The sequence below is a fragment of the Rhea americana genome, unplaced genomic scaffold, assembly GCF_003343005.1.
Source record: "Rhea americana isolate MKP2758 unplaced genomic scaffold, rheAme1 scaffold_78, whole genome shotgun sequence".
NCBI lineage: Eukaryota > Metazoa > Chordata > Aves > Rheiformes > Rheidae > Rhea > Rhea americana.
In genome coordinates, this window is record NW_028186956.1 from 2,189,998 (window position 1) to 2,208,269 (window position 18,272).

An 18,272-nucleotide genomic window follows, 5' to 3' on the forward strand; every position below is an offset into this window, starting at 1 on the left:
AAACACGTTCTTCAAATATGTCCAGAAGCTAAAAGTCAAAGGCTGATATTTTCTGAAGAATTTTTACGGTGGTTCTGCAGTATTTCAGGTTATTCACAAATATATTTCTGCAACGTAATTACAGTCTGGAACAATCAACAATTCCGTGTGCTTTAGCTCCGATCCTCTGTTCACTTTATGTCTCAATAACAGTCTCACAGCCCTCAATTTATTTTTTTTAATGCAAAAGAGACACTGATTGGTCCTTGTATTGACTTCAAAATGCTAACTTAAAATTAAGTCTAGTTATTTTTTAGTCTGGGACCATACCTGCCATGGATTCTCAGGAGGATTAGAATCAGATAAAGTGGAACATATATACCTGACAAGCACTAAGCGGCTTAGCAAGATGTCCAGTGAAAATTAACGCAGCTTTGTCAGAAACTAAAAATATTTCCTCATGCTAACAGAACTCTGCTCTAAATGGTCACTACTCTATAGGCTAACATCTGTGTAGCACAGGATTTGCTGCTTTTACAAATATAACAGAAGCTTAGCAATAAAACATTCATCCATTTTTTCCAGTTGCATGAGCTATCCTCTTGGCTACCTTTCATCTTTATGGAAATTTGTTAACCCCTCTGCCAAACTAACAGTTAAGCTAGTATCCCAAGCGTTAGCTCTAGTTTCCATACAACGTTTACAGTACAAAATCCATAATTCCAAGAAGTAGTAGTCAACCTACCTTAACTTTTAAACATACACTGATGTTTCCAGCATTTTTCAATGGCAGCTGTTGTTTGGATGAAGAACCCACACTAGCAGATAGACATATTGTCTGGAAAAAAAATGTTTATGTATACGTATATATAAAATTTATATATATATTGATGTGCATATACACATGCACACACACAAATGTAATACAAAAAGAAGTAGGGCATAAGAAGGAGAGTATTCTTAAAACACACTGCCCTCAAATCCACTCAAACCTGTAGGTCCTTTGGAGCATGTATCCTCGCCGTTCCAGCTCTTGCTCGAAGAGGAATACTTTTAATCACACTACTAGGTCCTGGACTATCCACTTCCACATCAACTCTTGCCAAGAATTCATCTGCTGGACCTAAGGTATCTAGGAGCAATTCCATAAGTGACAAAACCAACAAATACGCCAGCAGCAAAGGCCATTTCTACGGATTTGTGTCTCAGTTCAATACTTCCCAACCCTTCCCTCAGCAGGGATATCAACAGAAGCTCTCCCTTACCCAGTCAACAATTTTTTGCAAGTCTCACAATCTTAATATTTTTACCTTTCTGTCAAGTATGGCTGAAATTGTCCCCAAAACACACAAACCAAAAGGACGAGTCAAGGACACAGTTGATAAACTATATACTACTTCCCTTAGGAAATCAGAAACTCACACTTCTTCAGATCCCTCATCTATACTATAACCGTCTTAATGTTCAGGGTTTCTCTTGAAGCCGTTAACCAATTTCCTTTTGCTAAGGAAATTCCACATATCTTGCAGTAGATACTCACTYCATATAGCTTTGTATTGCAAGTGCCTGTTAACTTCCTAAGCATCAAGACTGATAGATAGCACAGAAAAGTAACAAACTAATAAAACTATTCCTCCTCCTTCAGCTATGAAAATTGAACATGATACCCAAAATATTACATAAACTAGAGCTGAAGCATTTTGTTTCAGATTTGCAGCTTGTTCCTGCAATTCTAAAGTACGCACATAAGACAATTATTTTTAGTTAAAAGGAAAAATTAAATTGTCATACCTAAAGCAGAAATTTGTTTCTTAGGTGCATGGAACAGAACCCAAACTGTTAAAGCTTCAGGATCCTGAAAAAGAAATCAATTGACWCATCTTAAGGGGATGAGGGAATTACTGAAAAGAAAAAACACAATACCTACTGCAACAAAAAATATATACTATATATATATACATATATATATATATATACACACACATACACATATATATACATAGCTCAAATCAGTAACTCCCCAGAAATTATTACTGTTGATTCAGATATTCAGAACTGTCATTTCTGACAGTAAGTAACTGAAAGAATCAGTGACCTATGAACTACTCACTTGTCCATCATAGCTTGCATGTATCACATGATTTACAACTGATGGAGCTGCTATCTGAGAAACTGCATCCATTTGGAACGAGCATTCATTAGAAGGATTAACTGGTTCCTTGGAAAATGTGAAGCAACGCCAAGCTACTGCATTCTGTCAACGAAATACAGTTTTAAAAACATTAAATCCTCTACTGCCGTTAACAATAATATGCTGACAAAGCTGGAAAACACAAGGCAAGCTCTGGATGTTCCAAGTGTGAGAATCCAATCAAAGATTAACCTGTAGTTTGAGCAGGTATGCCCCAGGCACGGTTCAACTCTCCCAGAACAGTCTTACAGGTATCATTATAGCTAAATCAGGCTCCCCACTCCGCAAAATTTATTTTCCTTACTAATCCTAGATTTCTTTGGAATTTTACCTCTAATGTTAAGGATACATTTCTTAATGAGAGTTACCATAAAGTTTCTTGGTATTAAAATTAAATATTACAAAAAGTTAATTTTTTCATGTAGGAAGTTTGCTGTACTTACTGCATTGATAATAAGTCTAATTGGCACAAAAGCATGGGTTTTGTTGATAAGTTTTAGTGGAAGAGCCTTCCAGCTGCCAGAAGTCAAGTCACCAAAATCCAAGCAATTTGTTTTTCCCATTTCCACCTGGTTTTAAAGTAAAGCAACACTTTATAAAAAGGAAGGAAAGCTCCCAGAACACACTACCACAAGAAGGCAGCAGGAAACTAAAGATATTATTCACCTACTCCATCCTGTAACACTATACCTACCTACAATACACCCCTGCTACCCTAGCTGAGAGACAAGAAAGTTTTCTTTGATCCTGAATCAATTAAATCAAATTCAGTGCAATATTTATCCATCAAAATCCAGTATACAGTCAAATTATTTTGGCTAAATTAAAAAATAAAAATAAAATTAAGCCATGATTATTATTAGCAAGTAGAAAACATCAATCGCAACATCTTTCGTATTTAAACTTTAGGAAAATAACTAAAGAGGAATTAATTTTGTTAATATAAGTACACTTGAGTACTGTGATCTGCAGCTTAATACAGCCTTAGTTTGTTACCTTCCCAGCCTCAAGAATAGAGTAAAACATGCAGATATGTAGAACAGAATTTAATCTAATATGAAGCAAGTTTGAACACACTACACGATAAAGAATATTGAGAATGATGGATTTTTTTGTCAAACTTATGAAAAATGCATTGAATATTAAATTCAAATTAATGGAAGAACATAAAAAACAGAATATTAAGTCATACATATTTGAATAGAACACCTTTAAAATCACTTTTAAATTCGTATTTACCCAAAAAAAAGTTAACAAATCAATTTAAAATGAAAAATTCTACAGTAAATGCACTGAGAATTTTACTCTTGTCACCAAGGTCTCAGACTGTAACATTGTTTTGAGGCACATTTGGAAAGTAGTATCATGTACATTTCTGCCTCATAACAACAATCTAGCACTATACAGAGCCAAATTTTGTTCTTATAAATCACTCCATCTCCCACTTGGCTGTTCTTCATAAGACAGAAGAGAAAGAAACAATTTTATACAACCAATTACTTTTAATTTTGAACTAGTCCTAAATAAGAAAATATTCTCTTTGAGCCTTATATAAACTGAAAGAAAGAACTAATCAAGACAGATGCTACTTCATGCAAAAACAATATAGAAATCCCTACAACTGGAAATGAATGTTGTTATTTGTCATATTTTGATGCCTGCTGATATCTAACACAGTCAACAACAAATCCTGAGAAAGCATCAAATGTTAGAGCCCTCATCCTATCATTTCATCTAATTCTTCTAATAATGAAAAAGCAGTATCTTTTAATTCATTATTATCAGACATTTGCATAACAATTCTTCATGCACAGCAAGATGCCCTTCCACAAATAAAACTTCTTAAGTAGTTTTGAGCTTTTTGTAAGTGCTCTCCCTTATACTCTCATTCCTCACATTTGGCTCCTTTGACAAACAATCTTGCATTCTAATTTATTTTTAGTATCATTAAACTTTTCATAAAATTCTAACAAAAAACATAATTAGTACTTACTTCTATATTAGGATTTTCTGCAACTGCTGTCAGAACTACTCTACTTGCCAAAGCTTCTGCCTGAACTATTGTCTCAGCATCTGCAGAAACTGGCCAAGATGAAATACTGAGAATGCACTGAAAGATCCCTGAATGACAAGGTAAGAAAAGTATTTTCAGGTCATCAGTAGAATGAGGTCCTACAATGGTTTTGTTCTTGAACACAAGACATTGGTATTTTACAGGATCCATCTGAAAAGCAAATAAAAAAAAAAACACCTGTCAATTTCTCAAGCAAAAGGGCTGTAGCACAGCTTCTTCAAAACACCTACAGAGTACATTTATCTGGTAACCACCGTTCAGCACAGATTTTTGTACATGTTTTTGCTCAATATTAATTACTGTTTCTTCATATTTATGTCCCATCTCCATATCATTCAAATGTTGCATTTGTCTTTAAATTAAAAGCATTAAAACCATGTCTCAGCCCACAGTATCTAGTGGTAGAGATTAAGTTTGCAAGTGATACTACGTTACTCAGAGTAGTAAAAACGTAGCTGAAATAAGAGCTTCAGGATATCAAGTGACTACAGAAAGAAATGTAACAGAAAGAAATAAAGAAGTAAAGATACACTCATGTGTATACACACAAACAATTGTGTGTTTGGGCTTTTGTTTATCTGTTTTTTTTTGTTTTTTTTTTTAGGAGCTATTCAGACATACTGAGAACAAAGTCAGAAGCCACGACCCTGGAAGGACACACGGTGCATCTATTGCAAATGACTTCTGATAAGGTTAGAGCATTAGGCTTAGAACTTCTTTGAAATAAAGTCTTACCTTTTCCCCATTAACTGAAATACTAATTACGCCAATGCAGACCTGCAACCACCGTTCAGTTGGATTAAAAATGCTAAGAGTTGTCTGTGATGCAATTCCCACACAACAAGCATTAGGGAATTTCAACTCTTCTGGTACTTTCACATGTCCTTGGGAAGAAAGTATGTTCCTGTTAGTTGCAAGCACCCAGAAGCAAGACATTAATTACAGGCTATTCCAGCTGTCATGTCAAGTTCTTAATCTCATCTGACAAACTCTTTCTTAAACCAAGGAACTTTTAACTTTAACAGTTCTCGTAAGAATGTTTTCTCCTGCCAGATAGTTAGCATTTCAATAAATTGCTTTTAACTTGCGTCTTACTTGGATTTCTACTGTTATGAAAAAAAAAAAAAAAACTTACAGAAATAGCACATTCCATGTAATTACTAACCCACAAAGTTTCAACTACTGAGTGAACAAAGTTTGATCAAAACTAGCCTACATCACAAAATGTGAGTATCAGTATATTACACTGATCAAAAAGGTCTTTTTTTATTATTATTACTATTTTTTAACTAGAATATAACCATTACCTAAAAGTTGTTTAGGAATTCTTTCGTTACAAAAAACACTAAGTAATCTCTTGAAGCAGATTTTGCTGCAGAAGTGCTACCACCAAAAGCTATTATCAGCATAGCAAAGCAAAATCTGGCTTCAAATATTTTACTTCCAGAAAGTCTTTACTTCTAAAATATTCAAAATAGTTCTTTCAGAGGAACTGTAACATTGTAGCAACAATTCAAAACAAACAGCAGTTAAGAGTTTTCTCTGGCATGCAGAGATCAATCTTCATTATTTCATCCATAAACCCACTCATGGATATTCATGTCAAATCAAATATTCGACTTCTTAGTTAGGACATATACACATAACTACAAGTAATAAAGCTTTAGTTACTTGAACAGCAAATTTTATTTTAAAGCCACACATTCTTATTACCCTCCAAACCAGAAAATTTAGCATAATTATTAAGATAAAAATATGGATTAAGATTAGCATCACTGGACACTAACTTCAAGGGTCAAAGAATCAAATTTGTCAGAAATCAAGTGTAGGCTAAATAGGCTATTCAGAGAAGTTCAAAAACCTGTACAAAATCCTAGCAATTACGTGCATTAAAAATATATAAGAGCAAGATGGTTCAGATTCTATTATATGCTATTTCAAAATGCACTAAGATCAATGATTTATAACAATCAAAACAGAGAAAATAACCTATAATCTGTTGAAAAAACAAAAACTTGTTCAACTGAAAGCCAGTAAGATCATATTCATTTTAAAAGATCAAAAATAACACAGAATCCTTATCACCAGAGGTGAATCACTAACAAATGAAAACTTCTATCCCACTAGCTTGTCATTTCATCTCAAAGAACTAGCCAGAAAAAGTGCAGAGAGGAACAACTGAAGGTTAAAACAAAACAAAAACTCTTTAAAATTAAAAAAATAAATATTGCTGTGGTTTAAAGGAAAGTCAAGATACAGAGAAACTGCAGAAACTATCAAAGGCACCTGGCAGCTTTTCTTTCGCCTTTATAACTAAGAAAGGACCTGCAGGTAGAGTTTCATTCCTCATGACTACCGAGGACAATGCTGGATCTTTTAAACAAACAGAAAATAGAAAAAAAAGACGAAATTTAGCCTTTTTACTAACATATCTTTTGAGACTGTCAGGAGACTACTGAATTCCAAAAATATTTTTAAACATAGAATATTAGGAATATATTTTTCAATATTAAGCTTTCATAAAGAATAGTTGTAGTTATATTTCAGTAGTCTATTTTTATTTACTATAATCTCATCAGTTTCATTTTAGCCACTTTTGTCCACAGCTGTATTTTAAATATACTTTTAAAAGTCTTACCAAAACCAGGTGACGCTGGCGACTCCCATTCATTTCTACCAACTCCAAAAGGTTGTCCAGTATACGATTTTACATTTAAAATATTCTTGTTCCAAGTAGAATGTGGATTACAAAGTGAAGATGCACTCAGAGATTCAGGACCAGTATTTGGACCTAAAGGAATTCCTAAAGTAACTGGATCCTGAACACGTCCTGCTGGGATACCAGAGCCAGGAAGCCCTCTTGGGAGGCCAAAACCTGCAGAGCTGCCGCCATGAAGCTGAGACAAAGCTGCACTTCCAGTAGATGGTATATTTCCCAGGTGCTGTTGTGCAAATGGAGCTGTTGCAAGTGAACATCCTGTAAGCAATGTGGGAACAGATGAAGTTGTTTGACTCTCGGAAGCAGTGACATGGGATTTATAGCTTGAAATAGGAAGATACTGTTCATCATTCTGATTTAATGGAATATAACTGCTTAATCCAGGATACATGGGCAATATGTTTAAGGATGGTAGTCCTGATCTCTGTGCTTTGCTTGTATGATCCTCCCACGCTTCTTGTTTATCAACATTATCAGACAGTGGCTGAAAGATGCATGATTTACTTGGTAAAGCTGATTTAACATGGTCTAACTCTTTAGGATTTGATGTTATATTTGAAAGACTGGATGCAACCTGATTTTCATTTGTTGAAAAACCTTCCTTGCATAGTTTTTCACCCAATACTTYATTTTCAAGTGTACTTTTAAGACTTAAAAGTTCTCTTTCTTCTGATTTCTGATCAATATTAAGTAGTGTTCCTTTTTTCTTTCTTTGACAGGAGTAGCCTTTTAGATTTTCATTTCTGTGTTCCAGCAAAGGAGTTGGACTGGCTCGAATTATTGTTGTGCTCAGTTCACTGGCATTTTCACTCTAAACAAACAAATATGGTTTACAAGTTATAAATTCTAGAAAAACAAATAGGGTACATAAAGCAAGATATACTAACACTGCCACTGCTATTCAATGTAAATGAAGTTTGTCAAGTCTGGTCTGGAGCTCTGCTTTTTTAGTATCTGTGGTTCTTCAACTCAGAAAAGAAGAACTGTTAATTTCAAGCAGTTTGTTATTTCAAGTAACATTCTACCCAATAATTAATACCAGAAAAATACTTTGCTCTCTGAAATTACCAGCAGCTAAAACAGCTTCCACAGAGCCAACAATATTTGACTTCATAAAAGTCACAGAAATTCATTCTGTGGAAAAGTAATGGTAATCTGAAAAAAACAGCGGCAGCTTTCTAGACTCAATGACAGGTTCATRGACACTATTACTTAAAAGAAAAATATTCTTGAGAAACATACAATTAATTTTTCTTATTTATTGTCTTTAGGTCCAATATCAGGAGGATTTTCATATTTAAATATGCAAGAATCTGCTCTAAATAGTAGCACTCAAGATCAATACAAGGTTACATTTCTCTTGACTCTTTATGACTGAAGGTGTTTCTTCCGACAAGAAATGAGCAACCCTGAGGTTAGGTCCCACTAACAAAAAGCAGATTCTGTAGCATATCAAATCTATACTTGGACAGGGTTCTTAGTAAAGCTGAGGAGTTAAAGCAGAAAATTATGGTAAAATAATAGAGAGATTTGCTGAAAACAAGAATAACTCCATTAAAGTCATCCTTACCAGCTCTTTCTTTAAGAACAAAAATACAAACTGAAGGGTCTTGAGCCAAATCACTAATCAAAAGGATTAGTCCGAGATGCATAGAAATATACTAATCCAAATCCTTCCTTCAAATCCTTCATAAAGAAATCATTCATGCCCAGAAACCTTCCATTTTGGCAAGCATGCATGGTGTAGGTGCAATGAGCCCACCCCATCCACATTCTCAGTTTCTCTCAACCCCAGAATCTCGTTGTTTGTACTGGTAAATAAAACCAGGAAAAAAGAATGAGTCATAAATATGCATCTATACAACATGTTTGAAGGAATTTCCTGTTGAGTTAGCGGTCAAGAACAGAAGTGATCATGCCTCTCATGCACTGTGCACGGCTAGTAGCAGTATGAATGGTGCTAGTCAGTATAGATTATCGGGAGAAAGAATGACAATGGGGGGGCACACTCTCTCATAATTGGCATCACACTTATCAGACTTTACAATACAGTGGATGAAATTCTGGGCAACTCCTCTGCAGATTCAGAAATGAAAATATTCTTTAGATATGCTACAGAGGTTAGTTTTCTCTTGAAAAGCCTACTCAGATCACTGATTGCTTCCATTTTATCGGTTTCAAAAACAATACTTGACACTCTGATATTAGAAGAACCACGTCCCAGCTTAAAACAGCTGTACTTAGAGATTTCTAACATAGGAGCAAAAAAGCTATATAAAAAGGCACAGAGCATTTACAGTACCAAGCAACTATTTAACACTAAGCAAGCAGGACTTGGGAGGCTAGGGAAGGAGAGCGAAAGAAAGAAAAAGGACAAGACAGTGGCCACTAGATTGCTGCAGTAAAGTATGTTACAAGTTTCAACACTTCAAAAGTGCATTCAGCACTAGTATCTGAGGTAAGATGGCTCCAGGTCAAAAAGCAAAACAAAACAAAACAAAAAAAAAGCACACACACCTTATCAACAGGACCCTACTGTTCAAAGGAGAGGGGAGCTCCACTGCCAAAACAGATTGCACTATAAAAAGTATTCAGACTCAAAAAACTCCCATCAACACAAACATTCCTATTGTCTGTAAGAGGCCTGAGACCCGGGGCATAAAAGTGGCTCTTAACAAGCATAGACAAAATAAACATCCCTCTCTTAGCAAAAAAGATCATTAACGCAAAGGAACAGAGTAACAGTAACCTACAAAAATTCTCATTAATACAAAGTCAGAACTCTGAAAAAGCTGCTTGAGGATCCCATTGTTGAACTGTTGGGGAGAAAAAACAATTCAAACAGTAACTTCTCTTCAAGACAAAGCGACAAACTAGTATGCAGCCAGCCATGTACAAGCATCAAGAAACACTCAGTTGTATGAGGCGACAAGACTCTAGAACCATATGCATTTCAAATAGGGAGAAGAATCAAGAGCTGCAGTCCACTATAGTCCACTGCACCAGTGTGGACTACAAAGACAAACCCATTCTGATCTGCCCTTGGGTTCCTTCTTCTGGGACTAAGATCCCATATGGAAATATCAAAACAGAAAACAACAGATATTCCCCTGTGTTACCAGAGCAGCTAGACTTAGAAGATAATGGCTTTAGCCCAGAACACACTCTTCCTTTTTCCTGATGGATTGAGCATGAGAGAAAGCTGCTGCTGGTGGCATTCTCAGGAGGAAGTAAAGGCCTCGCTAAGCTTTCACTAGTGACCAACAAAAGTATACATATCATTTTTTTAATATACATATACAGGTACACACGCACAGGCACACAGCATGCAGTTAGTACACAGTTACTGTTAAAAGATTTTCTTACCCAACACATCTCTGGATTATGTATTATGGACGTATTCTTAAGGGTACTGTCAGATGCAGAGACATATGTTAACCTGCTCATGCTAGGACTTGAGTACACTGACTGAGGAAGTACGCTTTCATTGCAGGACTTTTGGCAATGTGATGTACAAATAAAATCAGTCTCAGATCTGAAAAACAGATTGCAAGCACGTCAATACTGGAATATATTTCTACTGCTGAGGAAAAACATGAATGCTAGACATTAGCCATACTACATTAAATCAGCCTAGTGAGCTGCTTTGTTTAGTACAATCAGTAGAAGTGATTTTCTTAACTATCAATCAGCCTTTACGAATTCTGGTCTTGATGTACATACAATTCATTTTCATTGGATATAAATTCATAAGGCAAAGCATGAGTTCCAAAACTGAACTCAGATACTAAGTTCATAGAAACAATAGGACAATTTATTAATAGAAAAATAAATCAATACACTATCTAATTAGACAGTAGAATACCAAAATTAAAACATTCAATATTTCAGGCATCACACATTGGTATTTCTTATTAAATAATCAGATTTTCTTCATTTCATACACCTGAAAACACAGGATTTTTTTTGTCAAATTAAAGAATAACATGAAAACATTTTAATTAAATCACTGACAATTTTAACCAGAAATCTTATGTCTATATTCCACACCTGCAAAAATATACATCTGTAAATTTTAATTTCTGAAAAATACCAAATGTCCTATAACTCTATTATCACCTGCAGCACACCAACTGTAGTTAAACATCAAATAGTGAACTTAAGTCAAGGCAAACAAATCAGTATCTCTTCTTTTACAAGAGCATATATAGCCATTGGCTACTGGACAAACATGTTAAGGCTACATAATCACCTATTTCAAGTTAAAAATAAAACTAGCATAGTAGCAATCTTAGAATTTATATTTATAGAGCATTAATTAATAACAAGAATAATAAAGGCTCACAAAGTTCATTTCAAAAAGCTGCCCTTCTAGTTGCTAAGAAATCCTCAAAACCTAAATACAAGTTGCAGTTGCAAAATTTGAAGTATAGGTTTCTAAGTGAATTAGTTCCTTGATCAGCTTCACTGTGGTAAAATTAAGCAACAGAACATCTTCATCAGTACTGATACGCCAAGCTTTGCATCATAAAACAAGTGCACCATAACCACCAACCAAATAACTTATTTGTATTGGATGAATCATAGAAGAAAAATAGTTAAAATAAATAGGGTATTTTACAGCTCTATCATCACAAAATCTTAGGTGCTTGAGGTATCTGAATAACTAACAAGCTGGATATTTTGCATCTTCCTTCAGCTTATAAACTGGACAACCCCAGGCATCCCATTTAGCATCTCAGTCTCATCATGACTGTGAGGAAGATAAATGAATAATTGTTGAAGACCTGCTCCCTACACACATAATAAAAACAAACAACGTTTAGTGGAAGAACAAAGTATAGCCCAATAATTGTTTTCTATAAACTGAGGTCAAGGACAACATTTCAGCCGAAACTTAATCACTCAAAAAATCATCACAATGCATTACTATAAGCTGCACCAAGAAATTTACCCCGAAAACGTTGTTCCAGAAGTATCACTAGGCGATGAGTGAATTAGTGGTAAAGTTGAAGGTCTGAAGCTGCACTGCTCATCCTCTAAAGACTGCAAGTCACATTCAGGAAGATAGAGTTTATGTTCTGGTAAATAAACAGAATTTAATAACATTTATTTAAGCACACTGAACAACTCCTTTTTAAAGAGCCTTTTCTACAACTGGTTACTTTTGTATAGGTTTACTTACCACTACTATTCTGGGAAGTCATGGAGACAGTCTCAAAAGTTACATGTTTCACATTCCCACTGCAAGCAGTACCAGTATCTCTGTTTCTCTCTTCTGTTTTTTCATCTTGTTTCTTTTCATCAATGTTCAATTTCTGCAGAGGCTTTGCTTTTGTAGGACTTACTGACATACATGTGCTAGATTGCTTGTCAGGGTCTAAGCTGCTGAGTGGCATAGCATTTCCTGTAATTCTTTTCAAACTATTATATGGTTCAGGAACAGCATCTGTTGCCTGATCTACTGTTTCTGCATCTTCTCTAGAACACCTAGTAATAAGATCGTTGGTTTGGTAGGGAAACGGACCTCTCTCTGCTATTCCTATTTTTGTTGCTAATGGAGTTCCACATGCTTTTGCTCCATTTCCAGTAGGTGAGTTGAGGGTATCAAGCATATCTGATACAAGATTAGCTCTCACTGACTGTGAATGTTTACCATTTATTAAATCAGAAAATTTTTCTGAACATTTAGCACTATTTGCAGTTCTGTCTCCATCCTTGAGAACACTGGATGGACAAGGGAAACCCTGAATGCCATCTTTTTCATGAAAATAATTCACAAACTGCTTCTCTATTTCTTGCTGCTTGCTATGATTATTTAACAAATCTTCTGTAAGAGTATCTTCATTTTTATCCACAACAAGGCTATCACAAATAACGTTCTGGACAGATGCTTCATGTTTCACAATGCCCTCGTACTCACTTTCATGTCCAGTCTCATCTGTTTTTTTGAGGTATTTTTCCATATCAAATGCACTATTTTCCACATTGCTGGACGAAACCCGATTAGCAGATAGTTCCAGGTCTTTAACAATTCCAGGAAGGCAACATTTCTTTTTATTTTTATTTGAGAGTGCCATCATCATAGCAGCTAGCTGGGAAGGATCGGTACTGGCAGAAGCATTTGCAATAGCAGAGGCAATTGTACTAATACTCAGGACAGAGTCTGAATGATCAGATGAACTGTCTTCAAGCTTGCCTTTATGAATTCCGTCCTACAATAAACCAAAATGAGTTAAACATCAAACGAAGAAATTCCTTGTTTGGGGTTTTGTTTGGGGGAGTTTTTTATTATTATTTTGCATTTCAGCATATTCCTTCCACGGTAATGCATTTTACCACACTGTTACCACATTTTTAATCTACTATCAACAAAGAACACTGCAAAAGGTATAATTTCTCATTATACTGACTTTATAAATATAGTTCTGAAAACACTTTTTTTGTAGAATAAATAAAGATAGCCTGTTAGGACACCCCAGTTCATATAAAACTTGGGAGCCTATTACAGTTAAAATCCTCTTCATGACTCTTGTAATTCAGTTGGAAGAACCAGGATTAAATGCCCCTCAGGAACATATACACAGCAGAGAAGAAACTACCCTATCTTCTCAATTAACTTTTTAAAAATTACTTGCCTCTCTACAAGTGGATGATAGAGCTATTTCCACAGTTTTTTCTACCAATGAACTGAAGTCTGACTTCTCCTTTAGCTTTCAGAATGCTTGTTATTAGCAAAAGGGCACAGAAATAACTAGAAAGAGTCTTCTCCAGACCAGAATCTCTTCCCATCCTCTCTCATCTCACATGCACAAGTTCAGGAAGGAAAGAAAATGTGTGTCCTCTTGCAGTGACACATGTACGTCCTCATAACATTCACATAGGCAAATTGATTAAAAATAGAGTAAGTCAGTGGACAGTGAGTGGACTAGCTGAACTGTCAGGTTTAACACATTGTGATCAGGGGCCACTGCTCAGCTGGAGGCCAGTCACTAGTGAAGCTCCTTAGGGTCAATATTGGAGCCAATACTATTTGACATCTTAAGCAACCGAGACAATGGGGCACAGGGCCTCCTCAGCAAGTTTGCTGATGATACTAAGTTGGGAGGAGTGGCTGACACATCAGAGGACCATTCAGAGGGACCTCAACAGGCTGGAGAGATGGGCAGAGAGGAACCTCATGTTCAGAAAAAAAAAAAAAAGCACTTTAAGGAAGAGGAGCTATGAGTCTAGGATTCAAATTGAAAATACGCTGTTTTCAAACTTAAGTTGCATACTTATTTTGATCTTCTGTCAAATAAATGACCTCATTCAATTGCTAAATACAAGTTATTTCAGTCAAAAAAATTTAAGCAAAACAGAAAAGAAATCCAAGGGAAAAGACAGATCTGTAGTTCTGAAATGCAGGCTCCAGACCACAAAATACCAATAGCCTGAGTACCGATGAAAAAATAACAGGCTGTCAGGACATGCAGCTCCTGTAGTGAGCAGAGGAAGTAAAGAGGTGGTGACAGTAACACCTGACTCTCCACTGGATCATGGCATTCTAATGAAACTATCTGCCAATAAACAGTGCGCCTACTATGAGTCAAGTGATTAATAAAACAAAAGGCAGTAAGTTAATGTGATAGTCCAAATTTAGCATTAACCCAAGAAACACCTAGCAATACTAACAGTCATTTCAATTTTGTTCAAGTTCATATTCACAACTAGTAGAAAACACAGAAATACCTTTGCTTTATTTTTGGTAGCAGTTTCTGTATTAAAGCTTTTATGTATTCCAGCTACAGTCTCCATTCTATGCCATCCATTTTCACTGTTGGCAGAATTTGCATCTTCTTTTACATGTACTACCACATCATCTAAGAAGAAAAAGACTGGGAATTAATTTCCAATAAGTTATCTAAATGCCTGCACTCTTGCAACATGCATGCTCCTCAAATTTTCTGTAGGTTTAAAAACATAATAAATCAAAACAATTTTTTTTTTATACTGGGAATAGGTTTTGACACAGACAGATGACAATAAACTGGTGACTGAAGGATTATGTTTAAGAGCCTGGCTTTTTGTTGTTACTGGGAAAACAAACAAACAATCCATGCCTTCTGTTCTGCTTTCAACAGTTATTTTGGGTTTGCATATGTCTGGTTTAAAGTAACACCCTTTCCAGGTTGCTGACTTCTCAACTTTTTCCATCTATTGCTCTCAAAGAGGTACTGCATACTGATATTGCTGATAAAGATCTATTATTAGCAGTACTACTTAAAATCAGATGGCAGTGACTACTAATATATTTATTAAAAAGTGACCTAAATACTTACTTTCTCTAGTATTTATAGCAACTCTCATATCAAGAGAACTGCATAATATTTTTGGGTACCTTTCTAGTATTCAATGTAACAATTGTAGCTATTACATAGCTGAACACCAGTCATGAATTCAACAAACTCCTAGAAGTTTTCTGACAGAAATCCAGAGTATCGTATAGTGAATTCAAACACACTAACACTAAATATTTTTAATTTCTATTTGAGATCCATTAAAAGTTTTTGCAAGGCCCCAGCATAAGGAAAAATAGTAAGTGTAAAACTGTTATGAAAATATGGTCCATAAAAGCCAGATGGGTATTCTTCACAGATGCAAAAAAGCTTTTAAGTCATTGCACTAACTCTGCAAGCACAAAGACCAATTCCCAGAACAACTGTATCAAGAGCAGAGATTCTTTAAAATGCACTCCTGTTCTTTTAAGCAAGCACTCTCTGGATTAGGTATTACCTCAACTTACTTTGCTAGGTAGATATGCAGACACATACATAAAACATGCATATTGTAATCCTTATACAGGAAATTTCAATGGCATCTATTTCTAAACTACTACTTTTAAGTAAGCAGGTATCACGAGAGTGTAAATTTTCTAAAGGGGAGGACTAGGGTCTGCATTGCATTACTCTTAATACAGTCTTCACTAGTTACAGTATCAGTTAAGAACTACTTGCATGCAACTTTTGACCCAGGCTGGCTCTTCTGTTATTACCTGGAAACATTTCAGAAAATTGTGAAGTCTCTTGGCCAGCATAACCTCCTGATGCATCAGACTGTCTTAACAAAGCAACAGGTTGCCTCTTCTTTGGAGATGTAATATGATAACCAAAAGATGGCTATATTTAAAAAAAAAAAAAAAAAAAGTTACCCCAGAACACAGCATTAGTAAATAGTGAGCCTGCAACACGATTTCAGCCACAGCATCTCCCTAACTGATGTTTAGCTCTCATACGGTTAGGAAATAACATATGCTTCCTAGTCTGGCAAATGCCTAATCCAAATACATACAACTTYACATAAAATATGCATTTATACCAGTTAGTCAGACAGAAGAAAGTACACATACTCTAATTAACTCTATCTGGACATATACTCTGCCACTCAGCCTTTGAATGCACCAGGATAGAACATACTGACTCAATCCATTCTCCAGGACACAACTAAATTACCCACGCATATTTGACTTCTTCCCTTCTTCCTCTCCTTTCTCATACATTCCCAAAACATGAAGATCAGCATTCACTGATAATGCATGCTAGTCACTTTACGTCAAAAATTCCAATTTGGAAACAAAAAACAATCCAGATTTTTCATTTACATACAGGATTTTCCTAGTAGTTAACTTAGGAAAACAGATCTCAGAAGAAATAGTTAATATTAAGAAGCAAGGAACTTACAAGATGAAAAATACTAGTGCTACTTCTGTTTTTATACTAAGATACATACCCGTTTCACATCACTGCCTCCACCAAGACAACCAAGAGCTTCAGATCTCTGACCAAAGAACTCTCCCAAAGACAAGCGTAAATAACTGGCATCTTTATTAAGATCAGATGTTCTCAGCAGAATGCAGTTATTGGCAGATTTCCATGAAGAATCTGCTAATTCAGATGCATTTAGAAAGTCTGCTTTTTCCGTCTGCAGATAAAGAGATTTCAGAAGTTGTTACTTGCAAATAAATTGGAAAATTACTCTGTTTACACTGAAATAATTACTTACCTGTACAAGCCTGTGAGCTTTCTCAAATTCTTCCTGGTCTTGTGCAATCATAGCTGCTGCTTCAGCTTAAAATCACAGAGAATATTTATTAAAATAAAGCATGCATAAGCCATTTTTTTATTATTTTGCATATTAAGTTAAGCTCTGAAGGTAAAAATAACATGATACTTAATTCTATATTCAAGACTGTTTGGGACACAACATGAGTTATTCCACCAAATTACAGTACAAGTAGTTTATAGGAGATTTTTTAAAAATAAAGGGAACACCCTGCAACTTCAAGAATCAAAATAAAAAATATCTAGATGGACAACCTGGAGATGAATAAGGAAACTTCTCTTTCTCGGCATTAACCCCAAACAAAACTGCTTACTGGTTTTGCTTTCCATACTAGCTAGACTTTTGTATCATATGGCCACCTTCAAACTTTTGACTACGCTAGGTTTTGAAAGTTTAGTCAGGGTGATCATAGAATCATAGAATGGTAAGATTGGAAGGGACCTCTGGAGGTCATCTAGTCCAACCCTCAGCACAGCCTGTACAGGGATCGAACCCACGACCGTGGCATTAGCAGCACCATACTCTAACCAACTGAGCTAAACCTGCCCTTGTGATACCTGTAAATGGAAGCAAATAAAAGACTGGCTTATACGAGTTCATGAAATACCTGTGCAAATTCATAGGCCCAGTAAGGTAATGCTTCTTTTAAATTCAAATGCTTAAATTATTTTTTGCAGTTAGTATTTATAGAACAATGAATACCTAAAGTCTCTTCTGTGAAATAATTTGAAAAACTGCTCACCAAAAGGTATTGCTGTACCACCTTATTTCCATCTTAATATATCATTAGGCATGTTACAACCTTTAAAGTACATCACCTTGTGCTCCCAGCATCCCTGCTCACAGAGCACACAAGATAAATGGAGGAATACATTCAAAATGGAGGAATACATTCAGAACAGATGCAAAGTTGTGAAGTGAATACACTTATTGTCCATAAAATTATCTACAGAAAGTTGTAATATGTACTTCTTTAGGAAAATAAATTGGAATATCTTTTTTGTTGAGAGATTCAATTATCTTTCCTAGAGGTAACTTAGCACTATCAGTGACACAGCAGTATATCCAGTTGAGTCCCAAATCAGTATTGGTCCAGTCTTAGTTCTCTGTATTAGCTATACGGCATTCTGGGGACTTTCTAAAGCCCCAAACTCTGTCCAGTGAGCAATCCTGCACTGTTCTATTCTATACAAGGATATACAGTATGC

At 35.5% G+C, this 18,272-nt stretch overlaps 1 protein-coding gene across 1 annotated transcript in view; it reads right to left on the minus strand.

Moving 5' to 3' along the window:
- The window catches only part of CEP192 (centrosomal protein 192), a 74,495-nt gene that overhangs the window by 40,168 nt on the left and 16,055 nt on the right, over positions 1-18,272 (minus strand). Inside the window, exons 11-25 of the mRNA XM_085322472.1 lie at positions 17,005-17,069; positions 16,732-16,923; positions 15,998-16,121; positions 14,695-14,825; positions 12,149-13,178; positions 11,918-12,044; positions 10,330-10,498; positions 6,883-7,774; positions 4,980-5,128; positions 4,164-4,394; positions 2,614-2,739; positions 2,090-2,233; positions 1,771-1,834; positions 972-1,111; positions 725-817 (exon numbers count right to left, since the gene is read on the minus strand). Coding sequence (XP_085178598.1) covers positions 725-817; positions 972-1,111; positions 1,771-1,834; positions 2,090-2,233; positions 2,614-2,739; positions 4,164-4,394; positions 4,980-5,128; positions 6,883-7,774; positions 10,330-10,498; positions 11,918-12,044; positions 12,149-13,178; positions 14,695-14,825; positions 15,998-16,121; positions 16,732-16,923; positions 17,005-17,069 — 3,677 coding nt within the window. The remainder of the gene's footprint in view (positions 1-724; positions 818-971; positions 1,112-1,770; positions 1,835-2,089; positions 2,234-2,613; positions 2,740-4,163; positions 4,395-4,979; positions 5,129-6,882; positions 7,775-10,329; positions 10,499-11,917; positions 12,045-12,148; positions 13,179-14,694; positions 14,826-15,997; positions 16,122-16,731; positions 16,924-17,004; positions 17,070-18,272) is intronic.